At 47.7% G+C, this 19,783-nt stretch overlaps 1 protein-coding gene across 1 annotated transcript in view; it reads right to left on the reverse strand.

Annotated features, from left to right (window-relative positions):
- Nucleotides 1–3,066: 3,066 nt before the first annotated feature.
- Nucleotides 3,067–19,783, reverse strand: part of LRRC9 (leucine rich repeat containing 9) — a 77,366-nt gene continuing 60,649 nt past the window's right edge. The window contains exons 27-33 of the mRNA XM_060271210.2: nt 18,541–18,677; nt 17,464–17,681; nt 15,905–15,973; nt 14,901–15,026; nt 7,475–7,658; nt 5,575–5,757; nt 3,067–3,271 (exon numbers count right to left, since the gene is read on the reverse strand). Of these exons, the coding sequence (XP_060127193.2) occupies nt 5,603–5,757; nt 7,475–7,658; nt 14,901–15,026; nt 15,905–15,973; nt 17,464–17,681; nt 18,541–18,677 (889 nt within the window). The 3' untranslated portion in view covers nt 3,067–3,271; nt 5,575–5,602. The remainder of the gene's footprint in view (nt 3,272–5,574; nt 5,758–7,474; nt 7,659–14,900; nt 15,027–15,904; nt 15,974–17,463; nt 17,682–18,540; nt 18,678–19,783) is intronic.

The raw sequence follows: 19,783 nt of genomic DNA on the forward strand, positions 1-19,783 counted from the left end.
AATTATATGCATCCAAATCCTACATTTTTTAAAAAAAAAATTGTTGCACCATTCAAATGGAGAATGCTGTCACTAGTCTTTTAAAAGTGTGAAGGTTTGCACACTTTTTCTCAGAGGTATTAAATAAGAAACATTTCAGCCACAGTGAGGGGAGGTCCGGTAAATGCCGCCCCCCGGGGTCCCCTGGCTGGATCGCAAACACTCCAGCAGTGGTCTCTCAGGTATGGCTGCACACGGCTTTAACATTTCCTGACACACCCAAGTCAGCTTGGCTGGTTGCTTTGCGCCCTCAAGGATGCTCTGCCGATGCCTCCTTTTAAAAGAGCACCTCAACACACTCAGCACCCATAGCCTCACGAGGGGCAGCAGCTCCAAAGACCCCAACGCAGCTGGGTAGTGCAGAACTCTAGCACAGTTGGGTAGTGCAGGGAAGGGCAACCATTGCTCTCCTCTCCTGATATCGCTGGACCAAAATTCCCATCATCCCTGACCATTGGGCCATGCTGGCTGGGGCTGATGTGAGATGGAGTCTATAATCTGGGGGGCTGCAGGTTCCCTGCCCCGAAGACAGAGGGTCAGCTGGTTAATGGCCACAAAGCAGGGCTCTTCAACCTGCCCCCCCCCCCTATTTCAGATGGCCATGCACATTCCATACACTCTCCTACTATGTGCCAGGGCCATTTCCAATGTGGCAACCCCCAAATTTGCCAGCTTCTATGGTTCCACTGTGTTGCCATGCTGTGCCCCGCTTGTGAGGAGTACCACACCTGATTCCCCCCAATATATATATATATTTCTTCAGTTCCACTGGAAGAGTACTTCTTGTTTTTCTTTTGCGGAATGCCAGAGGGTTTAAAGTGTTTGGAGGAAGTTATGTTTGGAGCTCAGTTGGCAGAGCATGAGACTCTTAATCTCAGAGTTGTGGGTTTGAGCCCCACATTGGGCAAAAGATTCCTGCATTGCTGGGGGTTGGACTTAGAAGGCAGCCCTGTTTAGGGAAGCTTTTAACGTCTGATGTTTTATCGCTTTTTAAATTATTATTTACATTAATTCTGTTGGGAGCCGCCCAGAGTATCTGGGGAAACCAAGCCAAATGGGTAGTATATAAATAAATAAATTATTATTATTATTATTATTATTATTATTATTATTATTATTATTTATTAGACCCTTGGGGTCCCTTCCAACTCTATAATCACCAACTCACATTTTCTGCTCCCCGATTACATTATTTTCATTCATCACTTGTTACAAGGACAGTCTCCCCTATGAATTCCATATCCTTAGCCGACATATTTTAGGAATGGATGTCAACATCAATTTATTCCTTGCTATTATCTTTTCTCCAAAGCTGCCCCTGCCAACAATACTTCCATCAGAAAACCCTTATGCGACCGTAACAGTTACATCTTGTACTCAACCCCAAGTCTAATTAAAATGGAACAGCACCATAAAGTCAGGTTAAGGGGACGAATGCTAGTATGGTTATCAATCCACAATCCGTCAACAGTTATGTATTAAATCTGGAATAAACATGGGCTCCCATCTTTTCCATTGATAGCTAAGGCACACCCCTGATTTGCAGTACAACAGTGCTGAGGCTAAAACTACACATGGAGGTCAATTGTGTGGTTGCTTTCATAAAGGTATAAATTCCAAATCAGCCTGGGCAGAGGAGTGAAAGTGTCAGAGGAGCTGTTAACTCTGTTTTCCTTCCTGTTGTTTGTCCATCTCCTCAAGATGTATCTCTGGGGAGCGAAAATATAGGGGAATTCATAGAATAGAATCATAGAGTTGGAAGAGACCACAAGGGCCATCCAGTCCAACCCCCGGCCAAGCAGGAAACACCATCAAAGCATTCCTGACAGATGGCTGTCAAGCCTCTGCTTAAAGACCTCCAATGAAGGAGACTCCACCACACTCCTTGGCAGCAAATTCCACTGCCGAACAGCTCTTACTGTCAGGAAGTTATTCCTAATGTTTAGGTGGAATCTTCTTTCTTGTAGTTTGAATCCATTGCTCCGTGTCCGCTTCTCTGGAGCAGCAGAAAACAACCTTTCTCCCTCCTCCATATGACATCCTTTCATATATTTGAACATGGCTATCATATCACCCCTTAACCTTCTCTTCTCCAGGCTAAACATACCCAGCTCCCTAAGCCATTCCTCATAAGGCATCGTTTCCAGGCCTTTGACCATTTTCGTTGCCCTCCTCTGGACACGTTCCAGCTTGTCAGTATCCTTCTTGAACTGTGGTGCCCAGAACTGGACACAGTACTCCAGGTGAGGTCTGTCCAGAGCAGAATACAGTGGTACTATTACTTCCCTTTATCTAGATGCTATACTCCTATTGATGCAGCCCAGAATTGCATTGGCTTTTTTAGCTGCTGCATCACACTGCTGACTCATGTCAAGTTTGTGGTCTACCAAGACTCCTAGATCCTTTTCACTTGTACTGCTCTCAAGCCAGGTGTCACCCATCCTGTATTTGTGCCTTTCATAGTTTCCAGAAGGGGGAAGCGTGGTGTAGCGGTAGCGCTCACCAGACCTCCTGACCACTGAGTCAGTGCTGCTCATCAGGACGGAGAAGGGTGAAGCACCAGGAGGTTGGCTCAGTGCAAACAGGCCAGCAGGAGCACGGGATTAGCTCCGCTGCTCTATCTGCATCACACTGACGTTCCTGCGACTTCTCTGTCTCTGGGTAAGCAGCAGCAACGCAGCTGTTGGGAGGTCAGGTGAGCATCACCACTCCCATCCCGCCACCGTCTGCTGCTGGCTATTTTCTGACACAAGTGGAAAAGCAGTCTGGGGAGGGAGGCGCTTTTGAGCAGGCAAATGAAAGAAAGGGAGAGGGTTAAGCAGCCCCTCTCCCTGCCATTCTTCCAGCTGTTAATGGCCTCCCCAAAGGCTGCTTTACATTCTGGTTGTTGCTGTTTTTTTATGGGCAGAACTGATTGCACTGCCAATAGTCACATGTTAACTGGAGCCCAAGAGTCCCATTTGGTCCAGAGTATCCTACTCAGTCCTGGATCTGGAGGGGAAAAAAATCAGGCATGCTTCATCAACCTTAAGAAACTTAAATCAGTTCATTCATTTCAGTCTCTGATCGAAGATATAAAATGTGAAATTATGGAACAAATTCTCCTGGAGTGTAACTCAAGTTTGGGAAAGCAAACATCTGGATACAAATGTAGATCAGTGTCAAAACTAGTGTTCGTTCCTCTTGCGGCTATTTACAATTCATTCGATCCGAAAGTGGAACTGCACCGTTTCTGAAAGGAAAATAAAGGAAGTCACATGAGAAGGGTTATATTAATTCAAAACAGGGATGCTACAGGAGTTTCTGTGACACAGGTGATGAACAGGTGACTTTATTTATTTATTTGGTACATATTATTTCACTAATCTTCTGTAACTGAAGGCAGTGTATACAAGGCTCCGACCAGACCCACCCAAACCTCTTTAGCTTATGGAAGGTGGCTACATTATGAAGCCTCCAATAGAAATAGGCAAATCTGTCTTTTTTGGATTCCCTCCATTTCTCATTTTTCTAATCTTAAACTCTGTTCTTCACATTTCCATAGCAATCAGACATTATTTAAAATGAAATCCTCATGAAAATTCACCAGCATTTTAATGCAAACTTCTAATAATCGCATTTTGGTATGCAGTTTTGTCTAATCTGCACATATAATATACAGAGCAATTACCCCTCATATATTTTTTACACACACTGGTTGCTTGGAGAACTCCCATCACAAAATCTGGAGGGATGCAAATTTCAAGGGAAAGCTGTTTGAGTTCACATATCAATTAGATAATTTATCATTAAAACTCAAACAAAACTAAATTTCTTCCCCATCATGAATCTCAGACTATGTCCCAGGTTTCCAGAACTGATTGCCTACAAGATAATTCTTGCCATCTACCCATTAAATTTTTATTCTCTTTTTTAAAAAAATAATTTTTATTGGTTTTATAGAATAACACAGAGAAGAAAAGAATTTTTATTCTCCCATCTAAGCAACACAACTTAACAACAACAAAAATCAACGATGCCAAGGGCCGAATTCACTAAGAATTCACTTCATTCCTGTCATGCATGGAGGAAAAAAGGAGGAACCCAGAGCCACTTTTAACACCTCGTATCAATGAACTGAGTGCAAAAATATGGAATTGACACAGTGCCAGATCAATGTGTTGGTTAGAGTGCCCGGCCGACCCAGTTTCAAATCGGCACTTAGCCATGGAGTTCATTGGGCAACCTTTGGCTAGTTGCCCTCTCTGTCTTGCCAACCTCACAGCCTAAAAGGGGAGGAAAAGAACCGCACATAGCACACTAAGCCAGGCATCCCCCAAACTGCGGCCCTCCAAATGTGTTGGCCTACAACTCCCATGATCCCTAGCTAACAGGACCAGTGGTCAGGGATGATGGGAACTGTAGTCCAAAACATCTGGAGGGCCGAAGTCTGGGGATGCCTGCACTAAGCCCTTAGAATAGGGCTTGACTGCAGCCCCCATCACCCCGACCATTGGCTAGACCGACTGGGGTTGATGGGAGTTGGGAGTCACGCTCCATTTGGAGGGCCACAGGCACAGGAGTCTTCTCCCATGGGCTGAGGTCCCTTTAGCCTCACCCCCAATAAAATATTTGAGGGAGCTGGCCCCCCTCAAAGTTGATGGACATTGCCATTCGGATGGTGTGCATGTGATCGTGGTCCTGTGTGATGGCCTGGGACTCGGGGCTCGGACTCGGAACCAGAGGAGTCTCAGTCTGCACCAAGTCTGGGGCCTGATTGTGAGGAGCCTCAGTCTGCACAGATTCCCCTGCAACAAGCACCAGCTGAGCCGAGTCAGGGGCCTGAGCCTGTCCTGGCTCCAGATGTGGGGAAAACCTCGTTGCCGTCAGCTGGCTCATCACCGACAGCTGAAACACTACCGGCTGAGTCAGGAGAGGCTGAGGCGGCTCCTGGGTCTAGTAACCCACCAGCGTCTCCCGAGCTGCAGAGACTCAGGTCTGAGAGAAGGAGAGAGCTGAGTACTCGCAGGAGGAGTGCTCGTCTTTGGGCGAGACAGGGTGGTGAGTCATCAGGGGATCTGGACCGGCCATTACCCTGTCAGAGATAAAAGGCGGTCAGACCCCGCCCCAGTTTGTGGGAGCAACATTGCTGTTTGCCAGATTCTGCCTGTGTTCCTGTTCCTGCCCTGCACCCTGCTTTGGCTACATTGACTCTTTGGACCTCGGACTGGACCTGGACCTCGCCTGGATTACCCACGGGACCAGCACATCCTGTGATTGATTATGTGGACTGAGGCTTACCTGTCCCGTCCCCCCAATATTTTATTCAAGTCGGCACCCCTGGCCACAGGTTAGGCAACCTTAACTTAGGAGGACAGCTGTGATAAAACCACTAAAACCCAGGCAAAAAATGGAGAGCTATCCTTGGCTCTTTAGAAGTCGTCTTCCCCTGCGATACATGTATTCTTTATTTTCAGCCAGACAACTGACATACGAGAGTTTCCAAAACGTAGCTCACACCAAGAGAAAGAGAAAGACTGGTGATCAGTCGCATACCTGCACTCTCCTTGCTGGTGTGGCAGGTTTACGTGGTTCGAGAGGGGCCGCTCTGTGGTGCCCCGTGGGCTGGAAGGTTGGCTGAGGCTGCTCTGACTTGCCTGATGGCGACCTCTGCATGGATGCTACGAGGGTTACACACGCCCTGTGCGGAGTTCTTGGACTTCTTACCTGAAAGCGGAACTGTAAAATCGGCACTTTTCAAACTTAGGGTCGCCATTGTTTTACACCAGAGGTCGGCAACCTAAGGCCCATGGGCTGGAAGCGGCCCATGACGGTCGCTTAACTTAACTGGCCCATGAGCCGCCCCTGAACAGAGCAGCCCACTTGGCAAGTCCCCGCGGCTGTGCTAAACCGGCACGGCACAGTGTGGTCCAGGAACTCTCTTCTACAGTTCCAGAAATTGCATCTGTGCATGTCTGCGGCGCTGATAATCGCTTCTGCGCAGGCGCGATTTTCGGGGTCTGGGCATGCGCAGATGCGATTTCTGGCATTGCACTACGCTGGCCCAGCCCATGGAGAATCTCTGCAGGAGTGATCCGGCCCATGCCCGGTAAGCCTTGCCGACCCCTGTTTTACACCAAGCAAGAGGAGTCAAGTTTATTACAGGGAAAACAATGCTGCAGGCAGCTAACTGAACCAGGCTGTGTGTTTGAGCAATATTGCAGCGCATCGTTAAAACTGCGGAACTCCCTCCCACAGGAGGCTGGGATGGCCCCCATATGGGATGGCTTTAAAAGGGGATTAGACAAATTTAGGGTAAGGTAAATGTAAGCATGCGGGTGGCGCTGTGGTTTAAACCACAGAGCCTAGGGCTTGCCGATCAGAAGGTCGGCGGTTCGAATCCCCACGATAGGGTGAGCTCCCGTTGCTCGGTCCCAGCTCCTGCCAACCTAGCAGTTTGAAAGCACGTCAAAGGGCAAGTAGATAAATAGGTACCGCTACAGCGGGAAGGTAAATGGAATTTCTGTGTGCTGCTCTGGTTCGCCAGAAACGGCTTTGTCATGCTGGCCACATGACCTGGAAGCTGTACGCCAGTTCCCTCGGCCAGTAAAGCAAGATGAGCGCTGCAACCCCAGAGTCAGTCACGACTGGACCTAATGGTCAGGGGTCCCTTTACCTTTACCTGAAATGTAAAGGACCCCTGGATGGTTAAGCCCAGTCAAAGGCGACTATGGGGTTGCAGCGCTCATCTCGCTTTCAGGCCGAGGGAGCCGGCGTTTGTCCACAGACAGCTTTCTAGGTCATGTGACCAGCATGACTAAACCGCTTCCGGCGCAACAGAACACCATGACGGAAACCAGAGCGCAAAGAAATGCCGTTTACCTTCCCACCGCAGTGGTACCTATTTATCTACTTGCACTGGCGTGCTTTCGAACTGCTAGGTTCGAACTGCTAGGTTGTCAGGAGCTGGGACAGAGCAATGGGAGCTCACCCCGTCGCAGGGATTTGAACCACCGACTTCCAATCGGCAAGCCCAAGAGGCTCAGTGGTTTAGACCACAGCGCCCCCCATGTCCCTACAAATTCATGGTGGAGGGGGCTATCGATGGCCCTGATGGCTTTGCTGTGCCTGCAGAGTCAGAGGCAGCAATGCTTCTGAATGCCAGTTGCTGGAAACCACAGGGGGAATTTTTCTTGTGCTCTAATCCTGCTTGAAGGATTCTGGTTGTCCACTGCGAAAAGAGGATGCTGGACTAGGTGGTCCGTGGGCCTGATCCAGCAGGCTCTTTTCATGTTCTTAAGTTCATCTAGACTCACCTTGACATTTGTGGGGGTGCTTATGTATTGGACCAGAGACCTGTAGGGGACCCTGTTGTGCCATCTTAAACCAGCCAAGTGGAAGACCTGAGACTTAAACCAGAGAAAAATAAAGGCCACCATGGCCAATTCACACTCACCTTTGACGGACTCACTCCCAACCAGCTCATCCACAGAATGAGGGACAATAAAGTCGCCCCCATATAAATAGCTGATACCCGCGTTCAGGTTCACGTTGGCTATCTTCAGGGGACAAGGTTTGGGGAAAGTAGTCTGCAGTACGGGGAATCCACAGTCTATTGGAGAGTTGGCAAGAGGAAAGACCTACATGGTGAGACGACATCAGGGGTATTAGTAAGTCTCGTCTCTCAGGCTCAGAAATGCCGCAAAGAAACAGGGAGGGAAAGTTACTTACCCCAACTACTATGGTCATGTGGGCCCCCCAAAAGCTAATCCCTTGGGTGGGCTAAAAAGGGTTCCTCAGTCCTGCTCTCATTTCAAAGCAGGATACATTTCCATTCTCCTTAGAAAAACATTCTACTATGTGCGAGACTGCCTTACAATTCTGAAGTTTCCTCCCAGTGTCCAGTCTGAGGCCGTGACAATTTTATTGCTGCTGGTTAGCGCACTCACCCATTTCCCCCAAGCTCTTGTTCCAAAGAGACCTGCCTTGACTCCATTTCCCTCCCTTTCACAATTCAATACAGTACAGCCTGCAAAACTACAACCCCCATCAGGCTTTGCTCCTCTCCTCTCTCACAAGATTCCACCGGCAAGGGGCAAGGGCTACGTGTTTGCCTCAGTGCCCTCTGTAAAAAATAAAATAAAAGCACTTCCCAGCATGTTTCTGCCTTTCCCTGTTGGATTTTCCTGCAAAGTTCAGTGGATTATGTTGGTTTTGCTGTAGCATGAGCTGAAGCCCAACTTACTCATGCTCATTAATGTCAGTGGGTCTACTCTTGAGTAAAACATGGTTGCATTGTCAATCCCCAAGTTTCCATCACGCTCTGCCTTTTTGTGAAAGATCACAGGGTGGAATTAAATGTCGCACTACGACAAACTTCCCACTTGCGCAAGCATTTTGGCTTGCCAGACGGAACGATTCCCCCTCGTCCCGCACCGTGTGCTGTTTTGCAGGCTGTTTTGCAGGAAGGAAGACGAAGCCCCATTGTGCAAATGGAAGTCCTCATGCAGGGCTTTTTGCTGATGGGCCTCTTAAAGTGAACCCCACCTTTAGACTGTGACCAAAAGACCAATAAGCCCAGCTAAAACCCAGTTGAAATACAAGCCCTAAAAACTGACAGGAGATTTGAGAACTGGTACATCCCCCTTCCCCCAGGTGAGCTCCCCCCACGATCGCATAAAATTGGTTTGCAAATGAGCTGAGCTATATTTCCCTCCAAGGAGGAAGTAGATTGGCCCATAAGGATCCCCCGCTAATATTTTCTGGGCGCTGCCTCTGCAAACAGCAAAGCAAAGAGATGAATGGGATCCTTCTGAGCAGGAGGCGCCCTGTTGCATGCAGTTCGGGGCTGCTTCCACTGTCCTCCGCAGCTGTTTCCCTGGTAAGGGAAGCAAGGGTGAGCCACAATATTTTTTTTAATGCTCCCTCTGTCCATTGAGCCAAGCATGACTAGGCACCTACAGCTTGCTTCTGGGCCTGAGCCCAAGAAACTACAGATGCATCCCTTTCTGAAACTGTCACCACTTTACGTCGATTGTGTTTAACGCCAGTGCTTCCTTCTCCACCTTCGACTGCAGGGCTTAAAATTCATTCCCACTCTTGCCGATACCGTTTTTATGTGCTTCTTGAATATTCGACACAGAAGCACGGCCTGTTCGTGACTCATAGAGGTAGGGCTGAAGGAATGAGGAAAATACAACAGGCCCCATAGAATCAGGAGCGTGTTTGTGTTTGTGGGGGAACCTTGTCTATAGAACTTTGTCTATAGAACCTTGTCAATAGAACCTTGGTTCCAGGAGCAGTGGGGTGGGACTGGAATACAGTCATACCTTGGTTCGCGAACGGCTTAGTTGTCGAACAAATCGGCTCCCGAACGCCGCAGACCCGGAAGTAAGTGTTCCGGTTTGCGAACGTTTTACGGAAGCCAAACGTCCGTTTCGGCTGTCGGCATTGTTTCTGGGGTCAATCAGCCGATCAGAAGCCGTTGGATTTTGAACGCTTTGGAAGTTGAACGGACTTCCAGAACAGATTGAGCTCGAGAACCAAGGTACCAAGGTAACTTGGCAAGAAGCCAAGTTACAGGGAACCAGGCAGAGGGCCTTCTCGGTAGTGGCACCCGCCCTGTGGAATGCCCTCCCACCAGATGTCAAAGAGAAAAACAACTACCAGATTTTTAGAAGACATCTGAAGGCAGCCCTGTTTAGGGAAGCTTTTAATGTTTAATAGATTATTGTATTTTAATATTCTATTGGAAGCCGCCCAGAGTGGCTGGGGAAACCCAGCCAGATGGGCGGGGTATAAATAAATTATTATTATTATTATTATTATTATTATTATTATTATTATTATTATTATTACCACCATACTTGCTAGGACTTCAACCCAAAGCTTGAATTGGATATGCACTTGTAGGCAGGCAAAGCTTGCAAGAAGAGGAGCAAAAGACCGATATTCTCCCGCGTGACGTCACCATGTCCCGCCCCGTTTCACCAGCCCATCTTTGGTTCTCCAAGGGATGCCATAAACTAGGGGTGCCTCCGGCTTATAAAAGGGTCAGGGAGGCCCAAGAAATGCATTCGGCAGTAAAAGTTTGCCACCAAGGAAAGATGGCAATCAAGGCCTTTGGACCGATTCAGGGGATTTTGGGAACAATCTGTATGTTATTTGGCTCATCATTCTAGCGTTTTTACCCTCATGGAGGGGTTTGGATGAGGGCTAATGTTTTGGTTTTCTGCTACCATTTCCAAAATGTTTCCGGAGCACCTCGAAAGAAAACAAGGCGCTGATTAAGATGCTTTCTCCTGTGCGAAATTTCCTGCGACATTTAACACCAAAAGCATATTTTTCAAAGAGAAACGGCAGAAGACCTTGCTTCTCAACTTTCTAACAAGCACTTAGGAGAGAACAGCTTTGATGTCGGGAAGGAAACCGAGAAACCGTTTGTTGTTCCACTTCGGTGGCCTAATGAGATAATGCCTCAGTTCTGTTCTAGCTAACGAGGCAGAGCATCTTCACTGAAGCTTTCTGAAAAACCCAGAAATCTCTCTCTCCTAAGAGAGGGGAGGCCTTAGCACTCTTTCGGCAGCTGCACTAATACGGCCATGTTTTTTATTTTTAAGTGATGTCCAACGTATAAAAAGCATAGGTCAGTTTGGAAATAAAGGCATTTACAACGTGCTGCAATTCGCTTCACAGCACTTAGAAGCCTTGTATACAAAGCACCACATCTTCAAGCAGCAAAACACACACATGCACCAGTGTTCATTTTTGCAAGGGAACCCGCTGAGCTCTTGGCTCTACAAAGAGGCAGGCGCTGCTTCTGATTCTGTAAACATGGCAAAGATGTCGCCTAATGTGTTTGTCGGACTGGGGCTTGGGGCATCATGAACTGAGCGAATTTTCACACGGATTAGAGCAGCCTTCACCAACCAGGTGCCCTCCAGATGTTCTGGACTACAACTCCCATCTAATCCCTGTTGAGATCCTGAAAAAGTATGTCAATTGGTGGGCACCTCCACTTGCTAATCTGTTCACGCTTATTGATAAAACAGGAATAGTACCGAACTCTTGGCTGACCTCTATAATATTTCCAATATATAAAAAAGGTGACCCTGAGCAGCCATGTAATTATCGACCTATTAGTTTATTATCTACTATATGTAAACTCTACTCAAAACATCTAGAGAGATACTTATTAGATTGGATGAAAAAGAAAATAATTATTGGTCCTGAACAGATTGGCTTTACAAAACATAAATCGACAGTAGATCATTGTCTATTATTGGCATCCCTAGCTGAAAAATACACGAAATCGGACAAGGGGAAGCTATATGTGGCCTTTATCGATTTAAAGTGCGCTTTCGATTCAATTCCAAGAGGTCTATTACGGGATAAATTGAAAACTTCCGGGATGGAAACCCGCTTACTTTTTCTGATTAAAAAGCTACATTCCAACACTAAAGGTCAGGTGAAGTTTTCCCTTGATGATCATTTATCTACCAGCTTCACAATCACTAAAGGGGTTAAACAAGGTTGTATACTTGCTCCACACTTGTTTAACCTATTCTTGAATGATATGAAACAACATTTATCTGCTGTAAATGGCCACCCTCCCAGATTAGATACCAAAGCAATCCCTACCCTCTTGTACGCAGACGATACTGCTCTCCTCTCCTATTCCAGAGTTGGGCTACAAAGATATTTAAGAGCATTCTCCAATTACTGTGAAGTGAATCACCTAGCAATTAACTACTCCAAGTCAAAGATTCTTGTTTTTTTCTAAAAGTTGGTGTCCATTCAATTGGTTGATTGGAACCCAAAAAATGGAGCAAGTTAAATGCTATAAATACTTGGGTGTCACCTTTCACTATAACTTAAAATGGGTGACCCATCGCAACAGAACAATTAATTTAGCAAGATGCTCGGTTGCACAAATCAAGCGCTTTCATTTTCTTGGTGGGAATCAATTTGTACCTGCAGCAATTGCTGCCTATAAGGCAAAATCCGCCTCCCAGCTTCTATACGGGATCCCCTTATGGATATCCAGCTTTAACAACAAAGTAGAAGGAGTCCAATCATCCTTCTTTCGGCAAATCCTTGGAGTACCAAAATGTGTGCCATACCTGGCTATCTGTGCAGAATTGGGCCAACACCTTCTTGAGACAAGAGGGTGGATCATTACTTTTAAATATTGGCTAAAAATTCATTTTAATACCGATCCAGATAGCCTGATATCCTATCTTCTGAAAGATAGCCACAGCTTTATGTGGTTCTCTAATAATTCCAACAAACTTGGGCAACTAGGCCTTTCAGTGGATTCCCTCTTGACATATGAGGACTCATACATCTTTACTCTTATTAAGCAGAGACTGCTTGATATTGAATTCCAGAAACTTCACCCTGCCCAACCTCTAGTATGCTCGCCTGCCTTCTTGGGGCTGCCGCCGCACCAAGGATTGATACCTAATTATTTATATGACCTGGTATCTCCTTTTTATCGCAGAGTATTTATGTTGGCCCGCCTAAATGCTTTTCCATCCTCTGTGTTAGCCGGAAGACTCAAAGGCATCCCTTACTGGAATAGATTATGTCCTTGTGGCCAGAAAGAGGTAGACTCTATGGCCCACATGATTCTGGACTGTCCCCTTTCTAATTTTTTTTTTATTTTGGCCCCCTCTTATCCTTTATGAGACCTGGAACCCTCCCCAACAAGGAAACAGTGGTCCAGCTCTTGCTGAGGGATGACTTCCCCGAAATTACCAGAATTATGGCCCACTACTTGTCCAGAATTTATGTAATTAAAATCAATACATCTAGCCTTCAACAATGATAGCTGGGGATCCCTTGTGTGCCTCTTCCTCCTCCTGCTCACCATTATTTCTGTACGACGTAGAGTTACTATTTATACTAATGACCTATATGTTTTATATGTTTTGTCTTTGTTTTTATATTTTATATATATGCCAATAAAGGTGTTGAAGTTGAAGTTGAAGTACAACTCCCATCAGCTCCAGCCGGATTTGGGAGTCGTGGTTGAAAACATTGAGGGCACCAGGTTGGCGAAAGCTGAGCTAGAGACTGTGGGTGGACACTCCTAAATTACACCCCGAAATTTAATAAAAAAGGCTACCAATAGTGTTGTGGTCAAATTACATATGCACAAACATGTACAGTATTGCGGAATGGTACTCCTCCTACAAAGGGGTGCTAGAATCACAGAATTGTAGAGTTGGAAAGGACCCCAAAGCTTATCTAGTCCAATCCCATGCAATGAAGGAAGAGGGGTGTAAGGCCCTTAAGCTCAAGAGTCTAAAATAAGGATGGGAGCCTGTGGCCTTGCAGGTGTCAATGGGCTCCAACTCCTACCAACCCCCAGCCAGCAAGGTCAATGCATGGTTCTACCATGATGGGGGTTGTAGCTCAGCTACAAGGCTGCAAGGCCACAGGCTCCCCATCGCTGGTCTGAAATTAACTGCTTGCATATATACAACTTCTTGTGTAAACACACATGCACACCCATAGAAGCTCTGGAAGCGCATTGCAGCGTACTCAGGGACGGACAGTGTAATTACCGGTATATTGCATGCACTTCCTGACGCACGTATTGGAATCACAACAGCTTAAAAATCTGGTGTGGTCTTGTTTATGTCACACAAGCATACAAACCTCCCGCAAGCAAGTGTGAGGATTTGACCTTACACTGAAAGCGGCAAGGAGAAGCTTGTACCGCACATCATTCAGTCTTACCTCTCAAAGCCTCACTCGATCGATCGCATAAACCAGTCCGCCATCCTCCTTCTTCCTCCTTCATCCCTCCTCTGCCATCCTCCTTCATCCTCCTTCTTCCGAACCCCATCCTTTGCCCAGCCACATTCAATTCACCCTCCCAAAATCTCTGCCAGAAATCACTTCTTGGCTGTACCCAACTATATGTCAAATAAGGTCGATGCATGGAAGTGAGAGCTGGACCATAAAGAAGGCTGATCGCCGAAGAATTGATGCTTTTGAATTATGGTGCTGGAGGAGACTCTTGAGAGTCCCATGGACTGCAAGAAGATCAAACCTATCCATTCTGAAGGAAATCAGCCCCGAGTGCTCACTGGAAGGACAGATCCTGAAGCTGAGGCTCCAATACTTTGGCCACCTCACGAGAAGAGAAGACTCCCTGGAAAAAGACCCTGATGTTGGGAAAGATTGAGGGCACTAGGAGAAGGGGACGACAGAGGACGAGATGGTTGGACAGTGTTCTCTAAGCCACCAACCTGAGTCTGCCCAAACTGCGGGACGCAGTCGAAGACAGGAGTGCCTGGCGTGCTCTGGTCCATGGGGTCACGAAGAGTCGGACACGACTAAACGACTAAACAACAACAACAAGGTTGGTGGGGACGAATTTGACTGTCCCCCAATAACGAGGGTGGCAGTGGGGATGGTTCACCCAGAATAAAAAGTGAATGGCAATCATACGTTCAATGTCATTTGGTGCTGCAGGAAGGTGGTTTTTTAAAAAAGAAATAAAGAGAGGAATGAACTGACTTTGCAAGCCCCGTCAGAAAGTGTTATTTTGGTTCTTTGGGTGCACAAGGATTATCATTCCGGGCAGGTAACAGGACTCAGGAGTAGTATATGCCACCTTTGGGACTTAACGGTAGCTCAAGATATGGAGCTAAAGAGCCCTCATTACTGAACTGTCATGGATACCAGCACCCAAACATGACTGCCCCTGAATGCGACTCAAAAACATGCTGGATTTTTAAAAAAAGGATGGAAGAGGAAAAGAAGACACCAAAGGCAATTTCTGAGCTGACAGAATCATGTCTTCCTCGGTCCTCCCCCAAAACGGTAAGAGGCCTAAGCAGATCTTAATTATAATAATTGTACTTTACTTGCTGTTCTAGCAAATGGACTTCAGCCCTTGCCCTCTCTTCCGGAGTGACTGTTACTCCATCCAGCACCTGAAGGTTAGGTAAGTGGAATACAAGGAGCGGGCGGTGGCAAATCTTGCGGGACACCTGGGATGTGGAGAGGAAAGAAGACAGTGGTGAAACCCAGGTGTTAAATCAAGTGCATTTTGCTCTCATCCCTTCCAGAGTTTCAGGTTCAGGTTTCGGCCCTACAGTTAGCTAACAGATGTAACATAACACAGTGAAGACAGATGTAACACAACACAGCGAAGACAGATGTAACATAACACAGTGAAGACAGATGTAACACAACACAGCGAAGACAGATGTAACATACATAACAGTAAGCACCCATGGAAGGAAATCTTGGTTCTAAACTTGCCATATGCACACGCATATGTCCAAAACAAACTCTGGATCTGCTTTCAAGTCTTGTCCCTCCCACTGTGCTTTCTAAAAGGCATCATTTTAGCAGAGGCACATATACAATTTAATGACTACTGTCCTGCACTCAAAACATTTCCAGGCTTTCTCATTGATATATTTACTGTCAAATGGTATATGACAGGCATCCCCAAACTGCGGCCCTCCAGATGTTTTGGCCTACAACTCCCATGATCCCTAGCTAACAGGGCCAGTGGTCGGGGAAGATGGGAATTGTAGTCCAAAACATCTGGAGGGCCGAAGTTTGGGGATGCCTGGTATATGACCTGTTTGGGCATACCAAAACACACACAAAAAACACTGTACGTTACATCATGAAAATGAGTTCCGAATATTCCAGAATGAGATCATAGAATCACAGAACTGTAGAGCTGGAAGGTACCCCAAGGGTTATCTAGTCCAGCCCCCCTGCAATGCAGGTATCACAACTAAAGCATGCCAGGCCTCTTTGTGAGCGCCTCAGTCTTAACCCAGCATCCTGTAAAGCACTTACTAGATTGTGGATAATTAATGAGATGAAGGTAAACCTCAGCTTTACTCACCGGATTTCCGTATATCGAGAGCTCTTTAATGCATGGAAGACAATCAAGCTTTTCAAGTTCTGACAACTCCTGTCCCAAGATTAAAAAGGTTGTATTCAAGAGCCATTGAAAGCTTTTCTGCGGAATGCAAGCACTGACACTCTTATGCAGGAATCTTCATACAGCTTTGCTATGGAGTCCCTCAGGGCATGGGCGTACCCAGCATGGGGCGGGGGGGGCAGCTGCTCCCCAGAAGCAGGGCAGCTGGAGAGGACAGGCAGGGACGCTTGGCTGAAGTGAAACGGCAGCAGCGGCAGCAAAGCTGCTTCCGTTAAAGGAAACCTGGACCTGGACATACATGCAAATGAAGTGCCGTGGAGCATTGTGGGGCAGCACTTTCTGTGCTGTGCTCGCTGTGACTTGAAGGAGTGTGGCCCAGGTCCAGGTCCAGGTTTCCTTCAACGGAGGCAGCTTTGCTGCTCCTGCCTCTTTTTAGTCACCGCTGCCATTAAAGGAGCGGGCGAGGCAGGAGTGCAAGCGCGGGTGGCTCCATGTGCTGCATTGCAAACAGCCCCCTTTCCTCTGGGGTGTGTGGATGTTGACCATGCCTCCTGGGGGGATCCTGGCCACATCATTGCCAGCTAGCCAATTGGGTGGCTGGGGTGTGTGGCTGGGGGGCGTGGCTGGTGTGCCCCCCCCCTAGTTTTGATCCTGGGTACGCCCATGCTTCAGGGATCACTTTGGGCAGGAATGGGGACCCTGTGCCCCTCCAACTATTGAAGGACTGCAACTGCCATCAGCCCTAGCCAGCCTGGGGAATGGCCAGGGATGATGGGAGTAGTGGTCCAAAATCTGGAGGGCTGCAGATTTCCCAGTCCTATTCCAGCCTATTCAAATCAGGACCGCTAATTCCCAGTTGACCAGTTGTTGGCTCAATTGTTTCTTGACTGATCCTAAGAGACAGCAGCACAAGATCCACTGCAATTAGGGATGGGGCAGAAATTTATTTCAGCCCCCATTTAAAGGCAAGCCTACCTAATTTGCCCTTCCCCAAACAGTAAGTCAATCGAAATACAACCATCTTTTCAAATCTGCACTTCTCCAGATTTTTGCAGTGCAGTTCTCCAGCCAAGTGTACCAAAAGCAATATACCAAGGTGAAGTATGCAATCAAATGTTCACATAACATAGAAGCATGCATTGCATTAGGGAAAATTCATTTGCAAAAAAATGTGTGTTCTAGGCAAAACTGGATACAAATATGTGATCATCAGGGCGAATTTGCTGATGAATCTTCAATGGGACCTTTTAAAACAAGAGTTTGCAAACTGATGCAGAAATTGGAGAACTGTACTTTGGAAAAATGAGAAATGGAGAGAAACCAAAATTGATGGATTTTCTCTTACCTAATCATAACGGCAACAAGACAAGCTGAGTGCAGAATTCAGCACAAGAACCTTTTGCATCCAGCCTTCCCCAAGCTGGTGCCCCCCAGCTGTTTTGGACTGCAGCTCCTCGACATCTGGAGGGCACCAGGTTGGGGGAGGCTTGCTCCGCTCTCTCCCATCAGATCCACTGTACCTGAATTCTATTGAGGCCAAGGAAAAGCTTCTGCAGCTTCACCAAGCAATGCAAATTGTTCAGTTCTCTCAGGCGGTTCTCCTCCAGGTGAAGCGCCACCAGGCAGCTCTGCTTAGCAAACGAATTCTCATGGATTGCTTTGAGTCTGTTATGATCCAGCACCAATTCCTGTAGAAGCTGCAGGCCATCAAGCCCCTCGATCTGGCTGATCTCGTTGCCTGCAACGGCAAGAGCAAAGGATGTGGGCTGTACCATAAGCAGCCAAGTACAACACTTCCTGTTTGCCCAGAGTGGACACAAAGGGGGATGTTACACAGGGCCATCTTAAGCGCCCCTGGCGCCGTGGAGCAACGGATCCCTCCGGCGCCCCCCGCCCCGTTTCCCAGCACGCAGGCACAGCGCGGTTGCCGTGGGCGCAGCTGCGTGGCAAACCGGCGGAGCGGGCGGGCGCAGCTCGTGGCGCCCTCCTGGCGGGCCGGCACCGTGGTGCCCTGTGCCACCCAGCCTGGCTGTAGGGCCGGCCCTGATGTTACACCAGCCGTGTGTCCCGGGACGGCGATGGCACCTGTTATGTACTGAGCTGAATCCTAGAACAATAGGATTCAGAATCAGCGGGAGCTACCCAATCCAACTCCAGGTGGAAGTGAATCCGCAACCTGATTGGCCTGCTGGAGCAGCCAATCAGGCGGCTGGCAGAAGTGAATCTGCTACCTGATTGGCCTGTAGGAGCAGCCAATCAGGCTGCAGGCAAAAGTCAATCCACAATATAATTGGCCCACAGGTGTAGCCCTGAAGTAGCCAATCACGCAAGGCCCATTGTGTAAATAATGTATATAAGCAGATGGTTTTGGGAAAAGAGCCATTCGTCTTCTCTTCTCCTCCTTGATGACTATGAGCTGAATAAAGAGCATGAAATTCACTCTTGACTCCGAGTATATTTCAGCACCCTTTCCCCAAATGGTACCCAGTGCGGTGCGCTCCCCCCCCCACTCCCCTCCATACGCCAGTGCTCCCACCCCCCAAAAGGTATTATATGAATACGTGATAATGGCTGTTTATACTACTGTTGTTACTTACCCTGTAAGAACAGGAACTTCAGGTTTTTTAGCCTGCTAATCTGCAGCGAGGCCAAACTGGCAATCCCATTGTAGCCCAGATGGAGGACTTCTAAGCTCTCCATTATCGGAGCCAAGCTTTCATTGCCTCCCGTGTCCCTGAAACAACACAGGGACCATGTCAGGGGACAGAGCTCAGCCGCCAACTGCCAAGAAAGAAATTTACATACAGCTCCCACCACCACCACCACCACTGCAGAGTTTTGCTAGAGCTTTGAAGCAGGGGTGGGCGAGGACACCCCGCTGCTGTTAAAAACAGCGCTGCTGGAACCCCCACCATGGACTTCGGGCATTAACATGGAAATCCACTCTTCCCCCAGCCAAATGCCTGGCAGGAGGAAAAGTGGAACAGCTGGAAACCGCTGTTTGCTTCTATTTAGTAAAAGTTTTATGACGACCCCTTGGCAACAGCCCTTTGCTGCCAGGGCAAGGCATCTGAACGCAACACTTCTGCCGCTCTGCATAGGAAAAGTCAGGGCTCGGCCAAATGGAGGTTTCTTCTGAGGTTTCGGCACGCTTCCTCTTTACAGGTCTGGCATGCCAGGTTAAGTTAGGGGGGGGCATTTGAGACATTACACAGCAGCGCACCCAGGGGGTTGTTCCTGGGTGACAGGAAGCTACAGCCATTCCTGGCCCCTTGACAGGCATACCTGGAAAACGCACACATTTGTTTGCAAACCCACTGGTCATATTCCTACATCGCATTTTTAGGTATATTGTTACAAAAGTTGGGTGCCACCCCCGCTCTCTGCCAAGTGGTGGCAAGAGACTATGAGGTCCCAGGGTTTTTGTTCCTTTGGAGAACTGAAGATGTAGCAGGGACTGTCATGTTGTTGTTGTTTAGTCGTGTCCGACTCTTCGTGACCCCATGGACCAGAGCACGCCAGGCACTCCTGTCTTGCACTGCCTCCCGCAGTTTGGTCAAACTCATGTTCGTAGCTTCGAGAACACTGTCCAACCATCTCATCCTCTGTCGTCCCCTTCTCCTAGTGCCCTCAATCTTTCCCAACATCAGGGTCTTTCCCAAGGATTCTTCTCTTCTCATGAGGTGGCCAAAGTATTGGAGCTTCACGATCTGTCCTTCCAGGGAGCACTCAGGGCTGATTTCCTTAAGAATGGATAGGTTTGATCTTCTTGCAGTCCATGGGACTCTCAAGAGTCTCCTCCAGCACCAGAATTCAAAAGCATCAATCTGTCATAGCTTT

Source organism: Zootoca vivipara, chromosome 1, assembly GCF_965207765.1.
Source record: "Zootoca vivipara chromosome 1, rZooViv2.hap1.1, whole genome shotgun sequence".
Lineage (NCBI taxonomy): Eukaryota > Metazoa > Chordata > Lepidosauria > Squamata > Lacertidae > Zootoca > Zootoca vivipara.